At 35.7% G+C, this 27,667-nt stretch overlaps 2 protein-coding genes across 11 annotated transcripts in view; one reads left to right on the plus strand and one right to left on the minus strand.

Annotated features, from left to right (window-relative positions):
- Positions 1-481: 481 nt before the first annotated feature.
- LOC148872203 (uncharacterized) lies at positions 482-11,902 on the plus strand. 6 transcript variants are annotated; one of them, XR_016107982.1, is made up of 4 exons: positions 515-1,525; positions 4,246-7,940; positions 8,034-8,158; positions 11,277-11,902. XR_016107982.1 is itself a non-coding variant. In XM_088973053.1 (2 exons), exon 1 carries the CDS (start codon positions 776-778, stop codon positions 1,517-1,519), a length of 744 nt encoding a protein of 247 aa, XP_088829179.1. In that variant the 5' UTR covers positions 560-775; the 3' UTR covers positions 1,520-1,525; positions 11,277-11,902. The 6 variants fall into 6 exon arrangements, 1 of the variants encoding a protein (XP_088829179.1); XR_016107983.1 differs by lacking the exon at positions 8,034-8,158 and having other exon boundaries at positions 482-1,525; positions 4,246-4,573; XR_016107981.1 differs by having other exon boundaries at positions 4,246-8,158.
- Positions 11,903-24,452: 12,550 nt separating this feature from the next.
- The window catches only part of LOC148872204 (protein FAR1-RELATED SEQUENCE 5-like), a 55,672-nt gene continuing 52,457 nt past the window's right edge, over positions 24,453-27,667 (minus strand). For all 5 annotated transcript variants that reach the window (XM_088967270.1, XM_088967273.1, XM_088967268.1 and 2 more), the window contains exon 10: positions 24,453-24,975. The gene's annotated coding sequence lies outside the window, so the exon portion shown is untranslated. The remainder of the gene's footprint in view (positions 24,976-27,667) is intronic.

Here is a 27,667-nt window from a genome sequence, read left to right on the forward strand (position 1 = left end):
ATGAATGCGTTTGGACCAATTTGGACTGGTCCAATTCAATGTGTTCAAATTTATTTTGATTTAGATTGATTTCAACCCAAACCCAATCCATTGACACATATATTCTTATCTTGTATCAATGGATCAAATATTGGCTTAATCCAACCCAATCCAATATAAATTTGTTACGAATGGACCAAGTTTAATCTTATCCAATAAATATTTGAACCGAATTGGTCCAATCTAATATATTTTATGGTCCATTCAATCCATTCAATTTGATTTTAGATTGGATGGGGTCCAATTCAAAACCGGTCCATTGACACACATTTTAAAATTTGGGAATAAAAGTGACACTAGGACCAAAGTGTAGGGTATTAATTGTAAAAAATCAAAAGTTAAAAGAAAATATCAAAGAGGATTTCAATGAAAGATTTTTCTGAAAAAAGAAATCAAAGATTTAACGCCGGCAACTCCAGTCCAGTGATTAACGCCCACGAGTGTAATCTTTTTGAGTTTTTCATTTTAATTTTTGAATTTTCTTTTTAGTTTCTAACTTCTTAGACGATTGAGACATGCGAAACTCCACTATTCAGGCATTCATTCTAAATTTCTAATATATATATATTTTGGTAAACTATCTTGTCATATATTTAAAACCCTAGTTTGGGTTAGAGAAATCCTTCATCTATTAGCATAATCTCTCTCTCTCTCTCTCTCTCTCTCTCATTTCAGTGTCATCGAAGTTCAAACCTGAGAATCCCAGAAAATTTCTTAATTCCTTCGAGACTGGAAGATGATTCGAAGCTCCAACCTCTCTAGATTAAGATATCTTACTTCATCCGTCGAAACCCTAACTTACCAGTTTCTGCAACGATGTTCTGTCAGTGGAACTGCGAAAGGAAAATCCAAGATCAAAACAGCGCAACCACTGAAGAGGTCTAAGATCCCTAAGAAAAAAGGCACTTCTTCTGGCGGCGGGGGTCGAATGAACGAAGCAACTGAACGTTTGAACAGGATGGTTGATTCCTGTTTGGATGCCCCTACGCCAGTACGATACCTGACACCTAAACAAAGGGAACGAGAAGCCGAGCGGGAGAAGCTTGGACTCATAAGTAAAGATCGACAGCGCGAGATTGACGCTTTGAAGGCAAAGAAATCAGAGAAAAGTGTCGAAGAGAGTCCGACGATTATTGGGACTCCGGGATTGGATTTGATCTCGTTGGGCCTGGTCGATGCCAAGGACATCCCGAAGTATGAATTGACTGTCGAGGATGGTCGAAGACTTGCGAAGGAGTACAGTAGGGTTCTGATGAGGCGGCACAGGGCTAGGCAGGCAGCAGAGTCAATGTTGCTGCGATTGAAGAAAGAGGCAATCGAGGCACTTCCGGAGCATCTAAAAGCTGCAGCATTGGTGCCAGATCTGACTCCTTTTCCGGCTAATCGGTTCATGGCGACATTAACACCACCAATTGAAGGCTACATCGAGAAAATCAAGGAAGCAGCAAAGAAGAACGTTGGGAAGGAGAAGCTCAGATGACTCTAGGTTTGGAGTTTTGTTTACTCTCTCTTTTTCTCTTCTTTCTTCCAGGATGTTTCAAGGATTTTGAGTAGCTAATGTAAGAATGCAATTTTGATTAAAATGTCTCCTTTTGAGTAGCTAAAATAGGTATTCTTAAGCCTTAGGAAGAATTTAATTTATTTATACATTAAGACAGTGGAAGGATCGGGCAAACTATCACCCCATTGTGCCATTTATAATAACTAATTTGTTTTTCAAAAAATTAAGTGATGATAGTGCCGTTCTTTATCTTCCTCCATTTTTATTGTGGTCTTAGGTCAATATGTTATCCATCTTATTTATTGTTTTCTCAAACAAAGTTTAGCAGCACTATTAGCTCTCTTAAAGGTGTCAGTGTGAAGGAAGCGAAAAACATGACATGGTTTAAAGTTGTTATTATAGCATCCTGCCTTTTGTTAATTAAGCTAGCTAGGTGCCTTACAGTGTCTATTTGGACTTTATATACTCTTCTAGCACAGGTGATGTTTGTTTTAGATCGTTCGTATTACTCCTTTCTTTGCAAGCTGCAAACTTCTTTCTAAACCCAGTTTGCTAAAGCATTGTTCAGAATTTGTTAAATTCCTGCGGTAGATCCAACAACCCTAGAAGAGCATTCACAATGATTTATTGTGTCCCTGCATCACAAACCGTGTTCAATTTATTAGTAATTTTATGTCAAGCATTCTTTGGAGGTTCCCATGGAACAGGGATCTCAAGGGCATGAGTCATTTGGCAATTTTTAAAATTTATGTTACTACTTGTTCGTACCTTTCATCATGACAAGTAATAAGGGGTATGGATTCATTTTCATTAAGAATATCCAACTTCCTATTTTTACCAAGTTGCCCAAAGATTGTGAAAATTATCTCAATCTCAATCACTTTGATTCTATGTTTCGGATGTACAGTACCATATCATTAAAGATCAAGCCCACCAAAAGCAAAAGACAATTCCACTTATTGTGGTTTACGTTTAAGATAAAGCATACTAGGCTGGAGAACCCCTGGTTAGGCACTCGGGCATGCACAAACTCATCATTAGTAAGAATTAGATTATGGACATTTTCCCAAAGAGAACATTTTAATTATTTATTTGTTTGCTTATTTATTTATTTATTGTTTGCATGGGTTGGGCTGAGTTGGGAAGTTCTATATCTTCACCCAGTTCTTCTCTGTTCAATTGTCTTTTATGAGAAAGATAGCTTCTAATAACTGCTAGTTCCATTATCACCTCTTGCCTCCTTTTTGTTATCAACAGATTTCATAGTGATCTAGATGATACTTTATCAGAATAAGATATGGATGAGTAGGTCCTTAGCCATTTTCCTTTTAGCTAGGGCTTTGATAATATTGTTCTTTCCAAGAAGGATGCTTCTCCTTATCCAACATGTATGATGTTAAGCAGAGGTAGACACACATTATTTGGATTCAAAATCTTTGAAAAGAAGAATTCAGATTGCTGTGGAATTTTTCTTGCAAGATTGGTTTGCAAGCAAGGTTACAATCCTTGTTTTTAATTCCAAGGCCTCCTTCTACAGCTAGCAAATTGCCCTTGAAGCTGCATTGAACAGTTTTCCTTCGAAGGGTCATATCTCTCTAGAAATTTCCTTTTTTCAATTTTCAGCATTGAGAAAGTAGATCAATTATAAAAAAAAAGAAAAAAACATTGAGAAAGTAGATTTTGTGGGAATACACAAACCTAGAATGGGAGAGTTGAAACAACAGATTTATGGAAAATTTCCATTCAATCAAAGGTGACTATATGTTCCAAGAAGGGGATTAAAAGGTGCTCCTCAAGTTGGTAATTATGTATACTGCTGGATGTAGAGCGAGGTTTCTAGCAAATTTTTTTTTGGTGTTTGGGGTTTATTTTGAAAATTTAATTTTTAACCAGTGAATTTTCTAATGTTCATCAAAGATTCCCATGTTCCCTAATAGATCTAAAACTCCTTGAGGATGGCTTTGGAAGAAGGTAATGCCATAATTTGCAAAAGAATATGCATTGAGATTAGGCCATTAGGGGGCTCAGGACTCCATAGAGATTATATTGGTGAAGGGAGAAACTATTTAAGCCAGGAGCAAGAGCTACTGTCTCATCCAGGCATTTATTGGTTGATCTCTATGAGTGAGGTCATTTCACTTTTCAAGGTCAATTTTGAAGTCCAGATATTCATATAGTTCTTTCTCCCATTAGGATAACATTGATAAAAAATGATGAATGTTGTAAACAGTAAATCTGTTAATGACAATTGACAAATGCCCCTGGATTGGTGGACATCGGTTCGTAAGGAAGGGTTTGAGCCTGTTTAGCTTGCTTATGATTCTATAAGATATTAGACAGGCTAAAAGGTGAAAATGACGTGCTGATGGAAAAAAAGTAATTGATGGTCACAGAGTTTAGCTTTCTTTTTTAAATAATTTAAGGGTGAATGTTCTACTGCTTGCCTTTAGCCTTTATTTATTCAGAGCACTGCATCTCTTTAACTAAACTGCATGTGAGAAAATAAAGAGGGTATTCTTCTTTTTTGATCAATAATAAAGAGGGTATTCCTAACATTTGTATTATGTGCAATGATAATGAGGATGCTTCAAATTTGTTTGTTCTTTACAGCTTGGTGGATTTTAGTTGGATGTTCTTTTTTATCTTTATTTAGGGTGCCTACTCCCTAGACCTGATATTTCTCTGCCTAGTGGCATTTTTGCTAGGTGGCCAAGGATTGAAGGTGGAAAAAAGCAAAGGTTTCCTGAGGAATATACCATTTGCAATTTGTATCTGGAAGGAAAGGATCAAATGTACTTTTGAAGGCAAAATACACAGATAACAAACATGTTGGTGATATTGGCTCATTGATGTGGATTATGTGCTCACACACACTAAGAATTCAAATAGGCTAAGACTAAGAGGGAGGATTTTGGGGATAATCTGTCGGCAACTTTGGACCTCTGATCTATATCTTTATCCAGTCGGGCTGAGCTGGGAAGTTCTATTATCTTCACCCAGTTCTTCTCTGTTCAATTGTCTTTTATGAGAAGGGTAATTGCTAATAACCTCTAGTCCCTTTATCATCTCTTACCTCTTTATTATCGACAGATTTCATAGTGATCTAGATGATACTTTGTCAGTTATTGATAAGTATGTCCTTAGCGATTTTCATTTTAGAAAGGGCTTTGATAATATTGTTCTTTCCAAGAAGGATGCTTCTCCTCATCCAACATGTATGATGTTAAGCAGAGGTAGACACATTATTTGGATTCAAAATCTTTGAAAAGAAGAATTCAGATTGCTGTGGAATTTTTCTTGCAAGATTGGTTTGCAAGCAAGGTTTCAACAATCCTTGTTTTTAATTCCAAGGCCTCCTTCTACAGCTAGCAAATTGCCCTTGAAGCTGCATTGAACAGTTTTCCTTTGTTTTTTTTGTTTTTTTGTTTTTGATTGAAGATATGCCCGGATAACATAGAAATACAAGGAACAAGAGTCTGGCATCTCACTGGCCAAAGGAGAATTGAAAATGGTTTCAAATAGTTCTTGAACCTGGAATATATATATATATATATATATATATATATATATAGATAATGAAAAATTTATTAATTATAGAACTAAGTATACATCATACAATTCCCCACTAAGAGGTGCAAGGTGCAGCCTCCAAACTACATCAAAAAGCTTATAAATGAGCCCAAAAGAGCTGAAATACAAGGAACAAGAGGATGGTATCTCACCAGCCAAAGGAGAATTGAAAATGGTTTCAAATAGTTCTTGAACCTGGAATATGTTTATTTTTTTGATAGATAATGATAATGAAAAATGTATTAATTAAAGAATTAAGTATACATCATACAATTCTCCACTAAGAGGTGCGAGGTGCAGCCTCCAAACTACATCAAAAATCTTACAAATGAGCTCAAAAGAGCTGATTCTTATGTACTCGTTTAGCTAGGAGGTCTGCCATTTCATTTGTCAATCTTCTTTCCCATTGAAATGTGACTGAAATATTTGAAGTCAGCCACTTAAATCTTTTCAAAGTCCTGTACTGCCAGACTGCTGTCTCTGGTTCTTTTAGCCATCCAACAACCAATTTGGAATCACCTTCAATCATTAAATGCTCCACTGCCAAATCTCTTGCATGTTCTGCTTCTTCTAACACAGCTTGGAGTTCTGCATTAACTAAGTCTCCCCACCCCTATAGGACCAAAAAATAGAGCTACAATCTGATCCTCATCATTTCTAAAGACCCCCGATGGCCCTGGGTTGCCCAAACTATTGCCATCAAAATTTAGTTTAAACACACCTGCATCAAGAGACTTCCAATCCACCACCTGCTTGCTTCTATGGAACTTTTAGCTAGTTGTATATGGTTATTGATTGCCCAAGTGTTCTTGTTGGAGATATCAATGATGAGTCAACTTTACTTCAATTTTTCCAAGAATTCCACTTTCTTGTCATGATTTAACACATTAGGTAACCTAGACATCAAATGTGAAGTTAGACAAGTGACCAAATCTGCATACAAAAGAAAGGGTATTTTCATGTATTTTCAGGGCAATGACCATTAACCAATGATACAAGAGATAAAGGCCTTAAAAAAGGTATATGTTGTGTGTTAGGGTCCTAAATGGTTAAAATGCTTGGCTTGACCTATTCCATCAGTTTTAAGGCTTTTGGCATATTAGTCAAACACACAACATTTGGTATTAGAACCTACCATCACGTCTCAAGTTCAAATCATGGAGAGGGTTATTTGGGAGAAGGGCTACCTAGAGTAGAGTGAGCTGTTATGGAAAGGGCTACCTGGACTAAAGTGAAAGCTTTCACAGAAAGGGCAATTTGGAGCAAAGTGAAAGCCACCAAAGGGAAAGGGCTACCTGTTGTTAGAGTGTGAGCTGTCGTGGAAAGGGTTATCTATTGCCAGAGTGAATGAAAGAACTAGGGAGAAGGGATTGGGGAGAGATATTGCAGCCATCATTGCTTGGGTGTCGCGAGGTTGGGGAAGATGAACAATGTTCTTTTGAATTCACCTAAATTAGAAAGTTAGGTCACCTTTTATATTAGGGTGTAATGACATTTTGGTAATTTTGGGGACTCTGAGGGATAGTTTGGTAATTTAAAAAAAATTGACGTAGTCTTATCCAATTGGGTCTAGGGGCCAAATTGGGATTCTAGTTTAAAGGTGAAGATTTCAGGTAAAAATGGAGGGTTGAGATGAGTTTGGGTGCTCATAATGATTTGGTATTTACGAGTAAGATTAACCAAAATAGAATCTTTTCAAATGGAGTGTAAAGTGAGGGTATTTTACATAAAATTTTATGAGGTGGGGTTTTTAGGCATTCTAGATTGACTGATGGAATTAGATCGACCCAAATGGGTTTGGCTCAGGCAGATCTAGAAGGGGCTTGGTTCAGTCAATCTAAAGCTTCAAAATAGGATCTTGGTGTCATAGAGGGGCAAACAAGGGTATTTTTGGTTGAAGTTTCTTAAGGTAGGGTTTTTGAGCATTATGGGTTGATTGGTAGGATCAGATTGGGCCAACTAGACTTGGATTGGGTAAATTTGGAAGTGGTTTTATTCAAGTCAATCAGGAACTTTGAAATGGAATCTTGGTGTGACGGAGGGGCAAATGAAGGTAATTTTGGGTGAAATTTTATAGGTAGGGATTTTAGGATGTCTAGAATCTAATGGTGATATCTGATTATTATTGAGGGTCATGATTGTAGAAATTTTGGTCAACAAGGAGGTCCGAAATGGAATCTTGGATTAAAACTTTATGGGTAGGTGTTTTGGTGTGTCTAAAGTTCAGTGGTGTGGTCTGATTGGCTCATATGTGTCTGGATTGAGGGCATTTGGGTTGCGAGTGCTTTGACTAACGAGAGGGCTTAAAATAAAATCTTGGTTTGATAAAAGGGTAAATAGAGGAATTTAGGGTTAAAATTTCACAAGTAGGTATTTTGGGAGGTCCTGAGTATGAAGGTAGTATTTGATCTACTAGTCGAGGTGTAAATGATGGGTAATTTGGGCCATCAAATTGGGATCAGGTAGGTTTAACGGTGGATCTAGGGTTTCTAGGTTGAAATTTAGGTTCTTTGGGTTTTAGGTGTTTCAAAGGGATCAGGTTTGATCAGCAAAAAATGGGTGTTGACATCGGGTAACTGACAACCTTGGAAGCTTTGACTTACATGACACATTTTCCCTTATCTATTCGCATCACCTAGCCCCTTCGAAATGCATGGCAACACATTGCCTACTTGGTAGTGATAAGCCCAATTCCTTTCGCTTCGTGAGGAATCGAATAAGGGTCAATTCGACGTTGTGCAGGCGTACTCCTTAAGCAACGGACGGATAAAGCCCATCACCTTTGAATGTGTCGAATATGCTTTGACCAAGCTTCACAGTCTATATAAGGGTAACCTCTCACTCTCTAACTATATGCTTACACTATTATTCACTAGCTCTCTGCTCTAATTTCTTGCCTATTGACTCTTGTCATTTTCAACAGTTCGGAACTAACTTGATCGCCAAAGTCCTCTTGCTTGGGTCATCTTCTTGGGCTCTTTGACGCATTCTCCTTTTGTAGAACCGGCCTATCAACCTCACCAGTATTTGTCCAAACTGCCATAGCTAGTAAGGACTCGACACAATTTGAGCATCATCAACAATAAATTGAATTTAAAATGTTAAATAACAATAGTTTAATCTCTAATAATTCTTGAAATTTTCTGTTAAATAACAAAACAAAAATAGACTTATACATTGAAAATATATTTATCACAAAAATACAATAAATATTAATTTTAGTATATATAGATATACAATAAATATAGATAAATATTTTAAAATTATTATTAATTAATATTAAAATTTTCTCTCTTAAATTAGAGATACTTTTTTAGATAATTAGGAGTTAGACATAATAGAGATAATTTAAGAAAAAGTGGGGGATAGTGGTGCCACGTGGCTAGTGAGGGATATGAACAAATTGGAGTAAGGATTAGCTTTACAAAGGACTCTTGTATCTTTTCTAAAAATAGGTGCTAACTATATGGGTTTTATTAGTTTCGTAATAATAAAAGGATAGGATCAAGGGAGATTGCCATGCTGATGTGGAAGTCTCCAAGGCTTGGTAAGGGAATAAGTTACCCCCCTCTAGAATTGTTGGGTTGGGCAATGGAGCAAGGAGAGGCCACCTGATGTGGCCAGCCTTGTTTTAATATATAGTATAGATTATGGCCACATGACAATCAAAATTACTCATATGTTAAGGCAGGCTAATGGTGTGGCCCATGAGCTGAAAATGTGGGCTAAATTCATGAACTGAAGTTTGGGGACTGGGAACCCAGGGCGTAGAATTGTAACACCGCTCCTAGTAGTGAACTATCATCAATTGTACCCGATTACCCCCTCCCCCCAATGAAAATTTTCCACTGTACTATTAGTTTTAGTATTATTATTACTTTTACTATTACTAATACTAATAGAAACATTACTTTGGATGATGCACAAGCTATGTTAAGCGAAAGTTAAATAATAGAAACATAGAAGAGTAGACAATTGTTTTATATATATTTTTTAAATAATTAATAATTGTTTATATTTTATATGCTAATGTTAATAATATTTTGCAATATAAAACTAACAATAATTAATTTCAGTTAGGGTTGTAACAGACCAAACCAACCAACCTAACCTAACTTGACCCGTGTTTGTTAGTTTTCTAGTAGTTCCAATTGGCTTCAATTCAGCAATTTCCCAACTTGACCAAGTTGGACTTTGTTAAGCGAAAAATAATAGAAACACATAAGAGTAGACAATTTTATAAGCTATGCTAATAATATTTTGTAATATAAAAATAACAATAATTAATTTCAGCTAAGGTTGTTGATTAAACCGATAAAACCAACCAACTTGACCTGAGTTGATTAGTTTTCTAATCCAATCGACTTCAATTCAGTAATTTCCCAACTTGACCAAGTTGGGTCAGTTTTAGTTTGGGTATTTATAAACTGATCCAACCATAAATATATAATATATTTTATATTTTAAATACAAGAAAATGAAAAAAGTTCTGTATTTTTTAATCAAAAATATTTTATATTATAAATTATTTTTTTTAATTTATTTTTTAATAACACCGCTATAATTTTAATGCCTTTTGTGAGGTTGCAACACTACCTTGTAACCCTCCCAATTTTTCTCTGACCCACACACTTCATACATCCCTATTCGCAAAGACACTACTGCCATGTAGGAACATCTCATTGGAGATATTCCCAATGTTTACATATAGGTAGGGATATGGGAAGAGATTGTGGGTAGGAGATCCGAACTCCTAATAAAAGTCATATGTATGCAAAACACTCCCATGTTTACTCTGGATTGGTCTTGTAACACATGCAAAACATAGTTGAAATAATATTATGAGTTTATTCCCATCCATGAGCTGTCGATGTTTCACTGGGGTTGCAAATGAGTGATGCATGAATGCCCGCAACAAGTTTGCTCTCCCCATTGGAAAACAGCACTAACTCATTGCCACATAGATGCTTATCATGAAATGTTATTTGATAAAATTTTTATCAAATAATTATGTTTTGACTTGTGTGAGAGCCAACCATTTGAGGAGTTTCATTTTAATGTTTCTTTAACTTTAAAGTATTTATTTACTATTCAGCTTATGTGGTGCCTAATGGTGTCTAATGACGCTTAACTATCAAACAATAAAAAATGTTTTATCAGTCATTGTTCTCAGTTTTTAAGATAAATCTTATATAAAATGTTTATTAAATAAATGGTTACAGTATCAACTAAACAACCTCTAGGATTAAGGTAAAATCTAAAAACCTGCCATGAAATTTTTTGACAATCATATAAACCTCCCCTAGGTGTCGACCTTAACAAAAACCTCCCTAGAGCTTGAAAAAAAAAATACAATTTCCTCCCTTTCGTTAACTATCTAAACAGGAAAGGCTGGCGGAAATATATATTTTGTTTTCAAAATATCAGTTTTACCCTTGAAATTAACTATCCCTTATAATTACTAAAATACCCCAAAAATTTATTTCAATTCCTAAAATAAAAAGTTACTGGATGCGTTAATAAGACCTGGGTCGCATTCTATTGTCCTATCCAATTTTCACTGTGGCAAAACAACCAACAATTCACAAGCTACCGGTCGATTCTTTACAGAATCTGCATAACTAGATCAAATCTTAAGCTCTTGCATTCCATTTCAGCATTGTTCAATACTTAGCAAGATCTTACACGCTTCAAAAATGAGATATCTAAAACGTTCTTGTCAATTTCAGGTCAGTCGACGCTTCTTTCATGTTCTCTGAAGTTCATTTAACAACACATATACATGACTTGCATAGTTGCATCTCATTCTTTGTTGTTAGTTTTACCAAAAGAAAATCCTTTGTCATAAATCTTTAATGGATTTGTAGAATATCATTTGAAGGATGGTTGCATTGCATTTGAATTATTTTCCTTTATTACGACGGTTATATTAATTGATCTTCCAGCTCAAGAGTTTAGTTTTAAATGCTGCTTTTGAAAATTTAATATCAAGATTGGTTTGGATAAGCTAACAAGAACATTGAAGGTTTTTGAAGCTATTTTCTTTGGCCTCTTACTGTGAATTTGACTTTATTTATGAAGTCATGCAACTGTTTGGGCTTTTGATTTGTTAAATTGAAGTTCAGGATTTTGGTTATGGTGCATTCCTAATATTTCCTAATTTCAGGTAAAGCAAAGAAACAATAAAATTTGGGAGATTTTCGGTTTTATTTTGATATAGTTGAAGGAAACAAGCAAAGCTATTGGCCTTTGGATAGGCCAAAGGGCCGGAGTTGTTCGAGTAGAAGAAGGAAGAAGATGTAGAAAACATTTAACTAGAAACAAAGAAGAGTTAATATGTTGGAGTCAATGACATTCAAAGTGGAAGCCATGGACTTATCCTCTACAAATAGTGATCTTTCTCATGCTTGTGTGACAGAGATGGAATCATCTTTTCAGATCATTGTCCAAGGATTGCTGATGCGAACTTAAAAAAATAGAAGAATATTCTTCGTCATTGTCTTTTTTTTTTTTTTTTGATAAAAAGCAAGAAAATATTCTTAGCCATTGTATCTTTGTCAGAGAGGAGATAAAATCAGCCCCGCCACAAGACTGTGCCCCATAACCTCCCACAATACATCCCCACTATAGAGTATAGAATAATAATCTTGGTTGGGGAATGTATGCGGGCGAAATGAAATGCTGCGATTTTAAATTATATAATAATATCATAACAGTTGTATGGACATTTTTGTAATTTTAATGCCTTTATTACCCAATCTTAGTGAAAGAGAGGTATTTGTATTTTGTATCTTTTCTGGAACTACAAGGAAAGTCTATGATTGATAGAAACCCCAAGAGAGGTTTTATATTGTTTATTCTTAGGTTTTATAAAAATTCTCTTTCTTTTGCTGGGAAAGTAACGCTTATTAATTCTGCTGCGTCCATGGTTCTTCAGTTTGTCACGCAAGCCTTCAGTTTGTCAAATGCGAGTAGTCAAAACCCCATCCATTTAGTTTATTGGAGTAGAGTTTGCACTCCAAAATGTGGGGAGGATTAGGAATAAACAATCTGAAATGGTTGAACCGGACTTTACCTGTTAAGCTCGCTTGGAAAGTAATTAATTGTCAAGATAATCTATGGGTTAGAATGGTTTTATGTAAATATCTGAAGAAAAACAACTTTTGGGAGGTCAACCCAAAAGGAGGTGTTTCTTGGGGCTAGAGGGGGGATTATAGGCTCTAGAGATTTGATTAAAAGGGGATCCACTTGGAGAATAGGAAATGGTAATAATGTTTCTTTTGGGAAGAAAAATTGGGCTGGAAATGGTCCTATTATGGAGCTCAATGACTAGATTGATGTGAACAACATGGATTTCCCAGTTAGTAGGGTGATTGACCATGAAAAAAGGGTTGGATGGAGGATGTAATTAAAATGGTTGTCTCCCCCTCAGATTTGGTAATACATTAAACCAGTTTTACTTCCCCAGGATGATATGGAGGATAAGAGAGTGGAAATTATTTTGAGGAATGTCATTTTAATAGGGGAGCCTGTTTGTCAAATAATTATATAATTAATTTTTGGAGTCTCTTGATTCCTCCCAAAATTAAAACTTTCCTTTTCCTTCTCTTAAATGACAAACTTCCCACTAAAAATAATCTTATTGTGAGGGAGGGGTTGTAGAATAGACCCAACATGTGTTCATTGTGGGGAAGAGGGGATTAATGAACACCTATTTGTTAAGTGCGAATCAGCGAAACAAATTTGGAACAAGTTGGTTGAAGTGTTACTAGTGTCGAGATCCTATGATGTTATTTTGAAGCAGTGGTGGTCTAGCTTAGGTAACCAGAATTGGTGTTTCAAGGAAAAATTCATAAAAGAGAAAATTGCTTGTTTTTATATGGAAGAACAAAAATGAAAAATGTTTTGGTGGTAAATCTAGTAATTCCAAAATAATCATTAATAGAGCATTAAGTTACTGGAACGAAATTAAAGAAACCATTTTGAGTTTTGAGCCAGTCTTGCGTAAGTCTTGGAAGAGAGTTGAGTGGCTCAAACCTAAACCCGATTGCATCAAAATAAACTTTGATGCTACATGTTCTAATATTGGAAGTTGTGCCATTGGATGCATTGCTAGGAAATAATCAGGGCAAAGTTCTTGAAACCAAGGCCCTTAGGATTGGATCAATGACGATTAACCTTGTTAAAACGTGGGTGGCTTGGGAAGTTATAAACGTAGCGATCAACTACAAGAACCAACAGATCACCATCGAAGGAGATTCTAAGATTTTCATTGACTGTCTCAATGGTAGAATTGTTCCTCCCTGGAGATTGGAATGCATTATAAACAAGTTTCTCAATCTTATTGATTTCTTCAACTTGGGCATCAGTTTCACGCATACGTACCGGGAAGCAAATCAAGCAACGATTGGCTAGCTCGAAGGGCTCTAAGGTGTCAAGTTAGTAATAGAGATTTTAGGTTTTGTGATCTTAGTTTCATTTGTGATGCTGATTTGAGGAGAAGAGCTACCCTCCATCTTGTGTAGCTCAGCTTTTTTCTTCCATAAAAAAAAAATATAAGGGAAAATAAAAACCGGCCTCTCATAAAGTTTTGACAATCATATTAATCTCCCCTGAGGTTTCATTTTGATAAAAACCTCTCTTATGGTTTGAAAAGAACCTAAAGTTACCTCCTTTGCATCTTTGTCACAGTAATGGAAATTTTAAAGTCATGAAATTGCCCTTACAACTTAATAGGAAATCTTTCAACTATATAATTCGAGATGTCAGATTTTCCCTTCTAATGGTTTTGTAGAATAAAATTACTTTACTACTCTTTTTAATTTGACTCGAGGGAATTTTTAATTAGAAGTTCAAAATTTTTAGGGTATTTTAGTAAATTTCCATCTAAACTGAAAAATTAAGGGTAAAATGGATACTTTGGAAAAATTAATACATTAATTAAACATTTTTGTTTAGTATAATAACAAAAGGGAGGTAGTTTTTCAAAACCACACGAAAAAATTGTGTGGAAGTGAAGCCTCATGAAGATATTTATTATCGCCATAAACATTAGAGAGGAAATTGTTATATTTTACCCAAAGGCCCCGTTTGCTTTTCGGTAAGTTATTGATCTAGGTAAATGTACTTACCCAAGTAAGTGCATTTATGATTTATCCATGTTCTTTTATTTCCTAAGTAAATAAGACAATAACCATTTTAATCATAAAACCCATTAATAAAAGGGACAATTTTGTCCCATCAAAGTATTGGCAATTCGGGAAATGGGTATCACTTACTTGAACTACAAAGACTAAATTTTCCCTAACCCCCAAATAAATCTGGAAAAACAACATGGGTTTATTGGTCATGAAAACCAAAATCCCATTAACAAACTTCCTCCCTCTCAAAATCCAAAAACACAAACAAATCCTAAATATATTGGACTCATCCCAGAGATTGAATGCATTGGTTCCACTTCCATATCAGTAGTCTGCTTCTCCCATCCCCGCTTTATTGTTTCCACCTTGAAGCTCTCTCCTTTCTCCCTTCCCCCATCCTTGATCTCTCATTAATCCTCTCTCATTCTTCCATTCACTCTGTCCAATTATCTCATTAAGCTATGTGGCAAGATAGTTATCAAGGCAGGAAAGAGAGATTTGCTTTTTTAATATTTTATCTTCTCCCACTTCTTTTCTATATCTATCTTAACAAAGTTTGAATTAAAAAATTTAAGAAATAATTAAATAGTATAATGAAATCATGTAATACCTTTAAAATATTTATTAAAAACACAAAAAGAATAATTATAATAGATTTAATAATAATCATATTATTGATAATTTTATATTTTTATGAAATTCGAAAAAAATGATGTAATAACAATAATATTTTTACAGATTATTCAATTTAATAACTAAGTAATATTTTAAAATTTTAAATAACAAAATTATTTATATGTTATTCAAATAATAAAATTTATTTAAATATTTCAATAACTAAATACTTTAAATAAAAATTAAAAGTAGATAAATAATTATGTAACCTGATATATAATATTGCATAATAACTTTAAAAAATAAAATTTAAATAACAAAAAATTTAAATTTAAATAGTTAAGATAACAAAATTATGTAATAAATTCAAAAAAATTCTTAAACGAAGAAAAGTATAATAGATTTCATAATATTTGAACTAATAATTATTTTATACTGCACAAAATTAATAAGGAAATAATGCAATAGTATATATTATAAATTATGGATTATTAAATTTAATAAATAATTAACATTTTGAAAACTTAAACAATAACAATATTATTTACATATTTTAAATAGAAAAAATTAATACTTAAACCATATTTGAAATATTAATTAAAAATAAAAAATAGATTAAATAAAAAAACTATGTAATAATTATCAAAAAAGTTTATCAAAAACACAAAAATAATTATAAAAGATTTAATATTATTTGATAATTAGAATCTAAAATATAAATAATTTAAAAAATAACTAAATTTTAAATATTTAAAAATATAAAAAAAATAATAACTAAATTATGTTTTAAATATTATTTAAAAACAAAAATAGATTAAATATCAAAATTATGTTATAAATTTTAGAAAAATTAATATTTATTAATAATAATTTTAAAGTCTTTATCTATATATATTATATATACTCTAATTAATATCCATTGTATTTTTGTGATAAGTATATGTTTAGTGTTTGTTGTAATTTTGTAATTACTGTATTTATTATTTATTTATTTATTGTATTTTCAATAATTATGTATTTTCACTACAAATTTTGAATAATTATTGGAGATTAAACTATTGTTATTTATTAGAGATTAGACTATTAATTTAGTTGAAATTAGGAGTGTTTATGGGACAATTTGCTTCAGTTGTAGTCTATTTGGCCAACAAAATTGACCTGGTTGGGTTAGGAAGTTGGTCACCCGAAACTAACTAACCATTAGTGAAAATTGGCCAACTCAAGTTGAATCAGTTTAGGTCAAATGGTTCAAAAGATTAAAACTTAATAAAAAAATATAAATTTAAGAAGTTACAACAGTATTATTAGATAAATAAATAATTTAAAGTTACAATATAAAATATTTTAAACTAAAACATATAAAAAGTTCTCCAATTTCTTATATTAAAAAGTTATATATATATATATATTGATTTACAAATGAAACTGATGATTAAATTAGAAAATTATTGAATGAAAGCCAATTAAAATTATTAGAAAGCGCAACCAAATCGGATGAATTGATTCGGGTTAATCAATTAACCCATTTCATCGATTTGATGAACAATTCTAATATAAAATTAATTATTATTTTTGTATTAAAAAATTTTAAAAATAATATATAAAATATAAATAATTATTAAACAACCCGTACATCGCACGTATCCCACTATTGAACCTATATGTACGGCAAACATATTAAATGTAATGCTGAATGCTATTTGCCCGTGATCTCCAAATTTCCAAAATACTGTGGGCACCCCCATTATCGAATAGCCCACCAAACTTCCGTACCGTACATAATCTAGCGGCAAACCCACTCTCTTTCTACAAACCCTGGAGGCGCCCCTAGCTATTTCACACGTAATCCATGACGAATCAAAAGAAGTGCCCACTGTCTCTTTTCTGTAACCTTTTGTCTAAACGTGTAGATTTGACCAATCACAGAAGGGATACCAGATATCTGTAGGTCGGGTATGTGGGCAAAGCCTCTATCGGGTCTCGGGTCTGGTCGGGTTAAAGAGTATCCGTGCTAAATCGACCCATTGACATTGAAGCATTGAAATACATGCATATATTATAGGCTATGTTGAGTAGAAGAGTACGATATATGCCACGCGTCGGGCCGAATTCGATAATTTCATCATCTAATCGAGGATCGGTTCGGGTTGATGGTCTTTCGGTTCGAGCCCAACCGTGCCGGTCCCGACCCGTTGACACCCTGGACCCGGATGACATCCTTTCTGGAAGTGGGAACTTTGGAACCTAAATGGAATCTTCCCCAGGATCTTTCCATCCATATTCAATATTCAACAGTCCTTACAATGGTCAAAGCAAACTTAGAGGTCAAGTCATAATCGTCTCTCTCTCAATAAATATATATACATCGAGCTAAATACAACTCAAAACAGAAAAACAGAAATCCTTCCTTGTTATTCACAGCGTCTGCAATTCCTTCCTCCTGCCCAGCTCAGAATCCATGTCCACCCTTCTGTACAGCTTCTTCCCCACTGATTTGCTTCCTTCTGTCGAGACCCAGCAGCAAGTTCTTCCCCATCAAGCTCGTACCAGAGAAGGAAATATCAAAGTACAACAGCTCCGAGCACAAGCTCCGGATAACCTTGATCGGTACAACTTCTTCCCCACTGATTTGCTTCCTTCTTTTCACTTCTCAAGTGATGGAGACAGGACACGAGCACTGGTTCGCGACAACGTAGTCTCTGAAGATCAGAAGAATTTACAGAGGCAAGAAGGGCCCGCTCATCAGGGTGAATCAGAGCTTTCCTTGTTTCATCTTTCTTGTTCCTTGCCAATCTCCTGAGAGGTCTCCATAATTTCTTGAATTGGGTATCTCCAGAGCAGAGAACATTCTAACATTATAATCGGCGTCAAAAGATTTTTTTTTCTTCTTTTTCTCTTTTTGATCTGGACTTATTTTTCTTAATGTATTAAAAAAATTTCTTTTCAAGTTTTGTATTCATCTATCTCTCGTGGTAGATCAAACTGAGTGTATTCTGTTCTGGAATTGTTTTCGAGTTCTAAAATGTATTCTGTATCTATCTCATATTGTGTTTTTGTTCTGTTTTACTTCTCCCCTTTCTTCCTTCCATAAGCTTGGCTTAGAGCATTCAGGACTCGAAACCGGTTGTGAACCCGTAACTCGCCGTATGTCCTAAATGAGGGTGATCAGAATGATGCCATTGCCAGCTTAACGATTTGGTGGCCCAAAAATGGGTTAAAACTTTGTTAAAAATGGTTTTTTTTTTTTAACTAAATATTTGCACGGTGTTTAAAATGAGTTAAACCTCTGAAGTCTGAGTCAGATATTCGAGAGATATCAGATAATGCCGATTTTAGATGCAGGCCCCTTTGTTTGGGATTCACGGAGATGTTCCCAATGGATGTACGATCTCCCTTTGTTAGGTGGGGAAAGGTTACCTTTTAAAAAACATTTGCCACGTGGTAAGTTATTAGGTGTCTAGATGGAAACTTGCACTCCTGCCCCAGACCCGAGGGTCAACACTGGCCCCACTGAATGTCAACGATATCCGCGTTTACTATGTGTCATCAAAGAAAAAGGAAAAAAATTGCCCACCATACAAAATTACAAAACATAAATTGTCGAAAATGTCATTGCTAGATGGTTATGGGCCCTGGGTAATAGTTTTCTGGACCTGACACAATTCCAAGATTTTGCCCTTTTTGCTGGGAGAATGTCATGTAAACTTTCTGTTCAATACCATTTATAGATGATATGGGCCTCAAGCCCATATATGCAAATATTACGGGGAATGTTCGGATTTTAATCTCTTAATTTTCAGATTTTAATCTCTGGAACCTAAACCCTAAATCTTGATTTCTAATCCTTAAACCTTAAACCTTATAGTTTAAAGTTTAAACCCTTAAAAATCTTAAAGCCTAAACTCTTAAATCCCTAAACCACCCTAAAACTTAAATCCTAAATCCTTAAATTTTAAAACCTAAATCACTAAGACTGCATTTGTCATTTCTTATTTTAAGGATTTATTTCCTTTTTGCTCTTAAAATGCCTCTATGAATACTGAGGTTTTTAACTGTAAAAAGGAGATAAGTCCTTAAAATAAGGACTGTCAAATGCAGCCTAAATTCCTAAATTCTAATCCTACACCTTAAATTTATTGTATAAAATGTTTTTGGTAGGAAACATTGTCCTATAACGTGTAGGAGCCAAGCATTTTCCGTAATTTAGATGGATGGACAAATATGTATGTAAAATTTTGAAGGTTCAGTCCTTTGCTTAAATATTTTATGATATATTATATATTTTATTAATATTATATGTGACATATTATACAATTTATCTTACATATTATATGTTATATTATTACATATAATAATAAAAAGTTCAATTAATTAAATTTTTAATTCTAAAAATCGAAACCAAAAATTAAATTAACTGAACCAATTTAATCAAAAATCGGAAAACCAAACCCAAAAAATCAAAACCAAAATTTCTGATTTGGTTTTAACCGAATAGTGCTCCCCCCTAATTGAAAGTATCTATTTTTTAATTTTATCATCAGTCTCGAGACTTTGGTTCTTTTCCTAGAAATGAGTATACAATCCTAACCATCAATCACCCTCTCCACATGTCCATGGAACATATATATTTCCTAAATTTTCAAGTCAGTTTGGTTTCTTCCCTCCAAATGTGGGAGTATGGTATATGAAAATCACCATCACTTGGCATGTTCCTGCAGTCCTGGATCAGCTGTTCGCAATGCGATGCGGGATTATCTTTTTGAAGAAGACCGTTAATCGAGTTCATATCTCCACCCCACAAGGGGCTGCCCCACGTCCCACAGCGCATCCCTGTCATGTATTGGGAATATGTCCCGATGATAACATCATTAGTTTTGATACTATCATCGGGATATGTTATCAATACACGGCGGGGATATGCTGTGGGACATTGTGGGGTGGACCCTTGTGGGGTGGAGATGTAAACTCCTGTCAATCGCCATCTTAGAGTCCACTCCAGCACAGTTCAAGTGCCTGTTTGGGAGGATTTTTGGAACATGGCTTCTAGTGTTTCAAGTTAGATCCCACAGATAAATGTCAGAAGCTTTGTTTGATAAAAATTGTATCTTGGATGCAAAAAATGCCACTAAGCTATTTCATCAAAACGAGTCTGGATGAATTGGAGACAAAATTGTACACATCGGGCTGAATTACCTCCAGCCCAGTGTTGAGTACCTATCACAGTAAGCACTGGCATGTTTACTCGTGATAGGTAGCCCCCAGCCTGGTGTATATGATGTTGTCTTCAGCTAATCCGCTCCCAATTCGAAGAAACAACAAATATTGGCCTCTTGTTCGAAAATTCGTTTGCTCATGGGAGAATCTGGATCTTATAGAAACAAGACATAAATCAGGCTAAAAACACTGATCACAAGTAAACTGGTGAGAAAACATTTACATGTTTGCTTCTGACTGGTTTTCGTAGGGCATGTTTATTTTTCATGGATAATTTGGAGGTCGATGAAAAAGCCACCCATTGCCAAACCTCTAGCAATGTCATCCATAGAGAAGGGGTCAACCACCATTAATCAACCACCTTCACCAATATGTCTTCCATAATCTTCCCTTTAGACTTTGAGGGTATTTGGAACCGTAGACATTTATTTAATAAACACTGCCATATAGTCACTTCAGCAGTTTCCTCTTCATGCTCTTTCATATACATTGAGAATAGCAAAAGATGATTTTAGTTTCTGTGCACGTCTATCATTTAGAGAAATTTTTTAAAACTTCCTCAAATGGTTAGACGCTTTTTCACTATCATACTAATGTGGTGCCTAGTGATGCCTAATTATCATAAATAATTGTGATTATTACCTTTCTCGATTTTACAAACATTGAATAAAATACATAAACAAAACCACACATACTTTGTCTTGCCTAAGAAGCCTATAGTGTTTTGCTGTTTCAACACTATCCAAAAAATTACCATTCTGGTGCATCTCAAAAGTAATTTTCCCACCTTCCTTTGGTGAATTAAATGAAGATTTAACAAGTTCTCCATCTCAAGGGGAGGAGATCACCTGCACCTGAAAAGGAAAAAGAACCACTGCTAAATCCAATCAACAAAAGAACGGGACGCATAGGGTAGACTATCCACTTGCAAAACAAAGGAAGGAAACATCAGGAGACAACCACGAACCAAATTTAGATTAGCAATTTAAGAAAATCCATTTCTTCTAATTCTGCCTTTAGAGCTTTGTCCTCCTACGATTCCCTGTTGGAATTCCTAATGAAAACACTTTATTGGGATCATCCACCTAAAACAAGTTTTTTGTTGGGAGGTTATGCATAATCCTCTCTCTATCTCTCTCTCTATAAGTAAATGTACAAATTACAATGATACTGCCAAGCAGCCATTTGTCCAGGCCAATAAAGCAATGCAACCCTTACAGTTAGTTTAGCCTTCTGTACTTGTACTTAAAGGGCCTACAGTCCATTTTTTTTTTTTAATTTATGCATCTGCCCTATTAAGGGTAGTTTTAGGCTTCTGTACTTCATGATTACAATTAAGGCCCTGTTTGGTTTACGGGAATAAAGGTTTGGAAACAAAATCGGAATGGGTTATTCCGATTCCAACTGTTTGGTTAGATGGAATTAGAATCTTATTCCCATTTCTGCTGGAATGTCATTGTTGATGGAGCGCGATCCGGCTGGTCTTAGCTGTCTGCTGCCTTGCTTTCAAACGGGGTAGCAGGGATCCTGAAACGAGAGAGATGGAAAAGGTCCGGGGGGAACCTGGTGTAGAGGCTCCGAAGCTCAAGTTAGAATCTTTCAAAAGCAAGGTAATACCAGATAGCGCAAAGTTTGCATACCTCCGTTGTCGGGGGGCAGGGGGCTCTTATAGTCGCTTCGCGTACTCGTCCTGAGGCCCTTGTCAGATCGGGTATGATTACCCTTGCGCTTGTCAACTCGGCCGTCGTCCCTTCTGCTGAGACAGAACCGTCATTGCCTAACCGTCACTGCCTAACCGTCTAACTGGAGATGGCGGCGTCAGTGGCGGTGACAGGTGGCCGTTTAGAGTGCTGCTGCCAAAACGTCAGATCCCAAGTCAGTCAGGCGTGGCGCCCTCGGGCACGGACTCCCCTGGTGCCAGGCATGGTACAACTTGTTTGGCTTTGGTGCCTAGAAGATGATGCGAAGTGCTGAGCGAGGCGGTCTTGAGCTCGGAGGTATCCAAAACTGTAACAAGGTGGGTCAGTTCGGCGAAGTGTGTCCTGAGCTGTTACAAGGTGGCAGTTCGGCGAAGTCTACCCCGAGCTGTTACAAGGGTTAGTTTGGCAAAATGTACCCCGAGCTGTTACAAGGTGGTCAGTTCGGCGAAGTCTATCCCGAGCTGTTACAAGGCAATTCGGCAAAGTCTACCCCGAGTTGTTACAAGGTGGGTTAGTTCGGCGAAGTGTGTCCCCTTGTTCCCGCCTAGGCTTGACCCCTTTTGCCGAGTTGTTGTTTCTGCCACGTGTCTCATAATAAAGAGGTCGGGCCAAATCTTCCTTCATCAATTGTCATTCCCTCATTTGAGGGAATGACCATTCCCTGCCCCTCTCTTGGGAATTAAATACCATTCCTACTGATTTTAATTTTCATTTTCATTCCTGTCTGAACCAAGTGGACTATGGGAATGGATCATTCCAGTTCCAATTCCAGAAGATTTCGGCTCCGATTCCGACTACGAACCAAACAGACCCTAAAAAGTAAATATGATCGGGGGCTCGAGAGAGCTTTGATTGTTCTCTTTTCCTAACCCTTTTCTTCACTCATCTCTTCGACTCTCTTGCCCTGAATCCTTTTCTTTCTCTTTCACTATAAACTACTAATTTTTCATTAATTTTTGCTGTTTTTTTCTTCTTGGTATCACTTGTTCTCTCTTTTTTTCTCCTTTCTAAGCCCATACACACTAGGATCAATAGTGTGTACATGGACAAGTGAGGTGCTGATTTCCATCCATCATTGCCGCCCAATTGGTAAAAGATTTTGAAAACCTTTGAATGTTTTTTGGAGGAGTTACCTTAATTGGTCCTTGCATCAATTTGATGTTAAAAATTCCTTCTTGAATGGGGATCTGTATGAAAGGGTTTATATGTCTCTCCCTCATTGGATGTATGATAAGGAGATGCAAGGTAAAGTGTGTAAACTGAATAAATCTCTCTATGAGTTCAAACAGTCACACCAATCTTGGTTTGAGAGGATCCATAATGCTCCATAATGCACTTATCAGATTTTGTTACATTTATACTCAGATCATACTCTTTTTGTGAAGACGAGAGACACTTGGATAACTATACTTATTGTTTATGTGGATCATATTGTAGTGATTGATGATGATTTGCAGAAAATTGTCAAACACAAAAACTTCCTTAGCACAAAGTTGAGTTCTCTCCTCTCATTTTTTGGGAATTGATGTTGCTTGCTCAAGGATGATATTTTTATTTGCTAGCTGAAACTATGATGTTAAATCTGTCTTCACTCCTATAGACTTGAATCATAAGCTCTCTGTCACTGATGGTGAGCTATTAGATGACAAGGGACTGTTCTAGAGATGTGGCCCAAGAGTTCCTATGCAATAAAGTGTGATTAGCTAGTTTATACATTCTCCTAGATACTCATTTGGCTACCATAGAAAAGATCTTATTATGCTTGAAGGAGGTACTAGGAAAGGAAACCCTATTTTTCTAATCATAAGCATAAGAGGTTAATAGATTACACAAATGCTAGCAGGGGAAGTTGTATTAATAATGAATGAATGAATAGCATTTTCAAAGCAAGCACAAAAAGAAGCAAAATGCACAAATTTCAAAAAGGCACATGCCTGGGCTGAGCACAAGAAACACCAAGGACACACCTAAGCGCACTAGGTGTGCCTTTGAAACCACAGCTCCTAACATTTGTGTTTGTAAGGGAGATGTGTCATGTGTTTATACAGGTACTGACAACACTTATTAAATGGGTCAAATAGGCATTTTCCAACTTCCCACAATGAAATTCAATTTTAACCAAAATAACTGAATAAGAAATTCAGTTTGGTTATTTCGGTATTTCCTTAATCCGGGTCCAGTTTCGGCTTTCCCTCTTAGAATTTCGGTTAATTTGGTTACTCCTAATCATCTGTTCTTCCTTGCTCTGAAACTTTCTTCTTTCTTTCACCCTTAAACTATTAATTTTTCCTTAGTTCTTGCCATTTTTTCTTTTAGTCCCCAAGGATATTATCTGTCATATTGAAAAATATTATCAGGCTATAAGAGTCACATTATAACTCATTATTTTAGTTTCAAAATTTAAGTAGGTCCTGTCCTAGGCTCCTTAATGATTATGAACCCTTTCAGTGTCTTTGCATGCTTCAGCAGGACAAAACAAACATGCTAATAGTGGAATATTTAAGCATCAGCCAATCAGCCACTTAGGCTGTTATCAAATGGCCACTTAGCTGATGTATCTGCTATACCATTATCTGATCTTGGTATCTAAGACATACTGATGATCATTCCAATTGAAACTACCGCTCTTCTCTCTCTCATTCTCTAAGAAATGGTATCTCTGTGCATATATCATTTTTTTTTATAAATAAAGTTAAAATTTCATTGATATCAGAAAAAAAATAGTAACTGTTACAAGCATCCCAAAGAGAGGTGAGAGGTGCAGTCTCACACTTAAAAAAAAAACAGCAAGAGATTTACAACTGTGTCCAAAACAACTGATCCCTCATTACCCTTTGCTAGGCTAAAGAGTCGGTCAAAATATTAGCTTCCCTCCCCACCCATATATAACCAGATTCATATGTTTTTTTGATATCTTTCAAAGAGCTACACAACGAGGGGTAGCCCATCCCCCATGTCCCATCCAATACCCCCCAAGTGCAGACAGGATTCGATCCCAAGTTTCAACTATGACTAGCAGGAGACCTAACCAACCAGCTGGTTGGCACGTTGCATATGTTGCGTTAGCCATTTGAATTTCTTCATTTCATCTCTATGGCACCATATCACTGAATCCGGATTCTTTATCCAGCCCACCACCACCTTGGAGTGCCCTTCTATCACCAGATTCTTTATCCACCCCTTCTGTGCATATATCCTATTAAGACAAAGAGAAAGTCTACATCAGATATACACAATTATACACACAAAACAAAAAAGATGGAAGACAGCTATCCTCAAATTTTAAGTAGAGGATGCAACTTTCTCCTCATAAGTATACCATATAGATTGCACCAGCATAGCCACCTTTAAATAATCATATTTTTGTGCAGTGAGGCTGTTCATTGATCACTTGTTTCTCTGGTGTATTATTGCTTTTTTAGGAACACAAGTCCGAGAGCAGCCACTTTGTACCCAAAAGAAAAATGCCATATCTGTATCCAGTCCACTGCTCTCAAGACCCCTGATAGCTGGGTCCAACTGACTAACATTGGGTAATGGATTTTGTTAAAAAAAGTAAGCTCAATCAAAATACAGCACGAGAGTTCCAAATTATATTACCAATAAGTAAGAAAAGAATCGAGGACTTCATAATTAGAAATCGTGTTCCACCCTCTCTACATTCACTACACATCCCCATGACAGGTAAAATTGACAGCAATAACCACAACAAACCAAATATTCATCACCCCACACACACCTTGGGGGTAAACTAGGGTCTGGGGTTGAGGTGTATTTTATTTTATTTTTTGAAATCTTCTGAAGGGCTACACAACAGGGGGTAGCCTCCCCAACCCAGGTGCAGGCGGGATTCAATCCCAAGTCTCCACTACGACCAGCAGGAGACCTTACCAACCAACTGGTTGGCACCTTGCTTCATAATTTAGAGAAAAGGATCAGCTACATGCTGCTTTTGTTCAATCCTGCTAACCTTATTTTGGGTGGTAGGAAGTAACCACTTTATCATCAAAAATATTTCTTTTACTATTCCATATCGGAAAGGAAGAAAAAATTATTTCTCATTGACAGTGAAAACAATTTGTGGTTAACATATCAAGTATATTGTTTTTTGAAGAAGAAAAAATGCATTACCATGAAATGCCTATGTTTTCTTGATAAAAATAGAAAAACCAGAACGAGAAGGAAGAGTAAGAAAAGGGAGAGGAGAAAAGAGGAAGAGAGAAACTGAGATTGGAGAGGCAAAAATCTTGGCTGGAAGCACCAGCTTTCTATTTTATACTAGGGCAACATAATAAAACAATAAAAGTATGTAACAAGACTTCAGTACCCCTGTGGCCTATAATACACTAAATATTAACAGTTTTAACACTCTCCCTCAAGTAGGGACATAGATGTCAATCATGCTCCATTAGTCACACAAGTCATTGTGCCGCAAATGATAAAGGCCCTTTATGAAGATATTTGCAAGTTGTTCTTCAAAGTTAACATAGGGAGTACACACCTCCACTCATGAGTTTCTCCCTGATGAAATGCTTGTCCACTTCAATGTGTTTAACTCTATCATGGAGAAATAGGTTGGCTGCAATGTTGATAGCAGCCTTGTTGTCATAGTAAAGTGACATGGAACTGTCAACTGCAAACTCTAGTTCACCTAAAAAGTTCTTTATCCACATAATCTGAGCAACTTCATGGGACATAGCTTTGTACTCTACTTCCACACTGGACCTAGCCACCATACTCTACTTTTTATTTCTCCATGTGACTAAGCTTCCTCCCACAAAAGTATATCCACTAGTAGATTTTCTGTCATCTACTACCCCTACTGAGTCAGCATCTGCTACACTTTAACTTTCAAATGCCCATGTTTCTGGAACAACAAACCAGCACCTGAAAATTTCTTCAAGTACCTAAGGATCCTCTCGACAACTTCAAAATGTGTAGTCTTATGCATAAACTGATTGAAGACACCCATAGCATAAACAATGTCAAGTTTGGTCATGGACAAATATAAAAGTCCGCCTATGGAACTGCTTCACATCTTTTATAGATTCTCCCTGACTATCACCCAACCTATGATTTGGATCAATTGGTGAATCAATTGCTTCATTCCTAACTTCCTAGTATCCTCTAATAGATCTAAGACATATTTCCTTTGAGAAATGAATATCCCCTTTTGAGAATGAACAACTTCAATTCCGAGGAAATAGCGCAAAGGACTCAGATCCTTTACCTCAAACTGTATAGCTAAGAACTTCAATTTTTGTATTTCTGTTGTCCGGTCACCATAACTACTATGTCGTCAACATACAAGAAGAAAACCAGTCCAACAATTTCCTACTTGTATAACAAAGAAAATAAGGAAGAAGAGAGGAAGAGTTGTTCAAGAGGAAGAAGTTGGAAGAAAAAGAGGAAGAGAAGAGAGTAGAATTCGTTCCTCTCACTCCCTTAATTTCTTTACATATGTGCTTGACTAATTAAAGGAGATATTACATGGGTGCCCTCTAGTTAGGTGACTGACCCAAAAAACATAAGAACTAAATGTGTTAAGGGCCCATTGAGATAGTCCATTACAGTAGAAATAAAAACAAGAAACAACTGAACTAAAGTAACACCCATTCAGCCCAATCTCTCTATAATACACAATCAAGGCTGCAATTTTTTCACCTTTCTTCACAAATAATGTATGGTCTGACTGACACTGTTTAAACCCCATTTGTTGTATGGCTAAATGGAACCTACTGAACCAGGCCTACGGTGACTACTTCAACCCATACAAGGATTTCTTCAACCTATATACCTTTTGCTCAATACCTTTAGCACAGAAAACAAAAGGTTGAACAATGTACACCTCTTCTTCTAAATGACCATTCAAGAAAACATTCTTGATA

The sequence above is a fragment of the Nelumbo lutea genome, chromosome 2, assembly GCF_056320005.1.
Source record: "Nelumbo lutea isolate HS-2025 chromosome 2, American lotus-T2T, whole genome shotgun sequence".
NCBI lineage: Eukaryota > Viridiplantae > Streptophyta > Magnoliopsida > Proteales > Nelumbonaceae > Nelumbo > Nelumbo lutea.

Excerpts from the sequence above, each read along its gene's own strand:
- LOC148872203 (XM_088973053.1), top strand. The coding sequence starts at position 776 with ATGATTCGAAGCTCCAACCTCTCTAGATTAAGATATCTTACTTCATCC.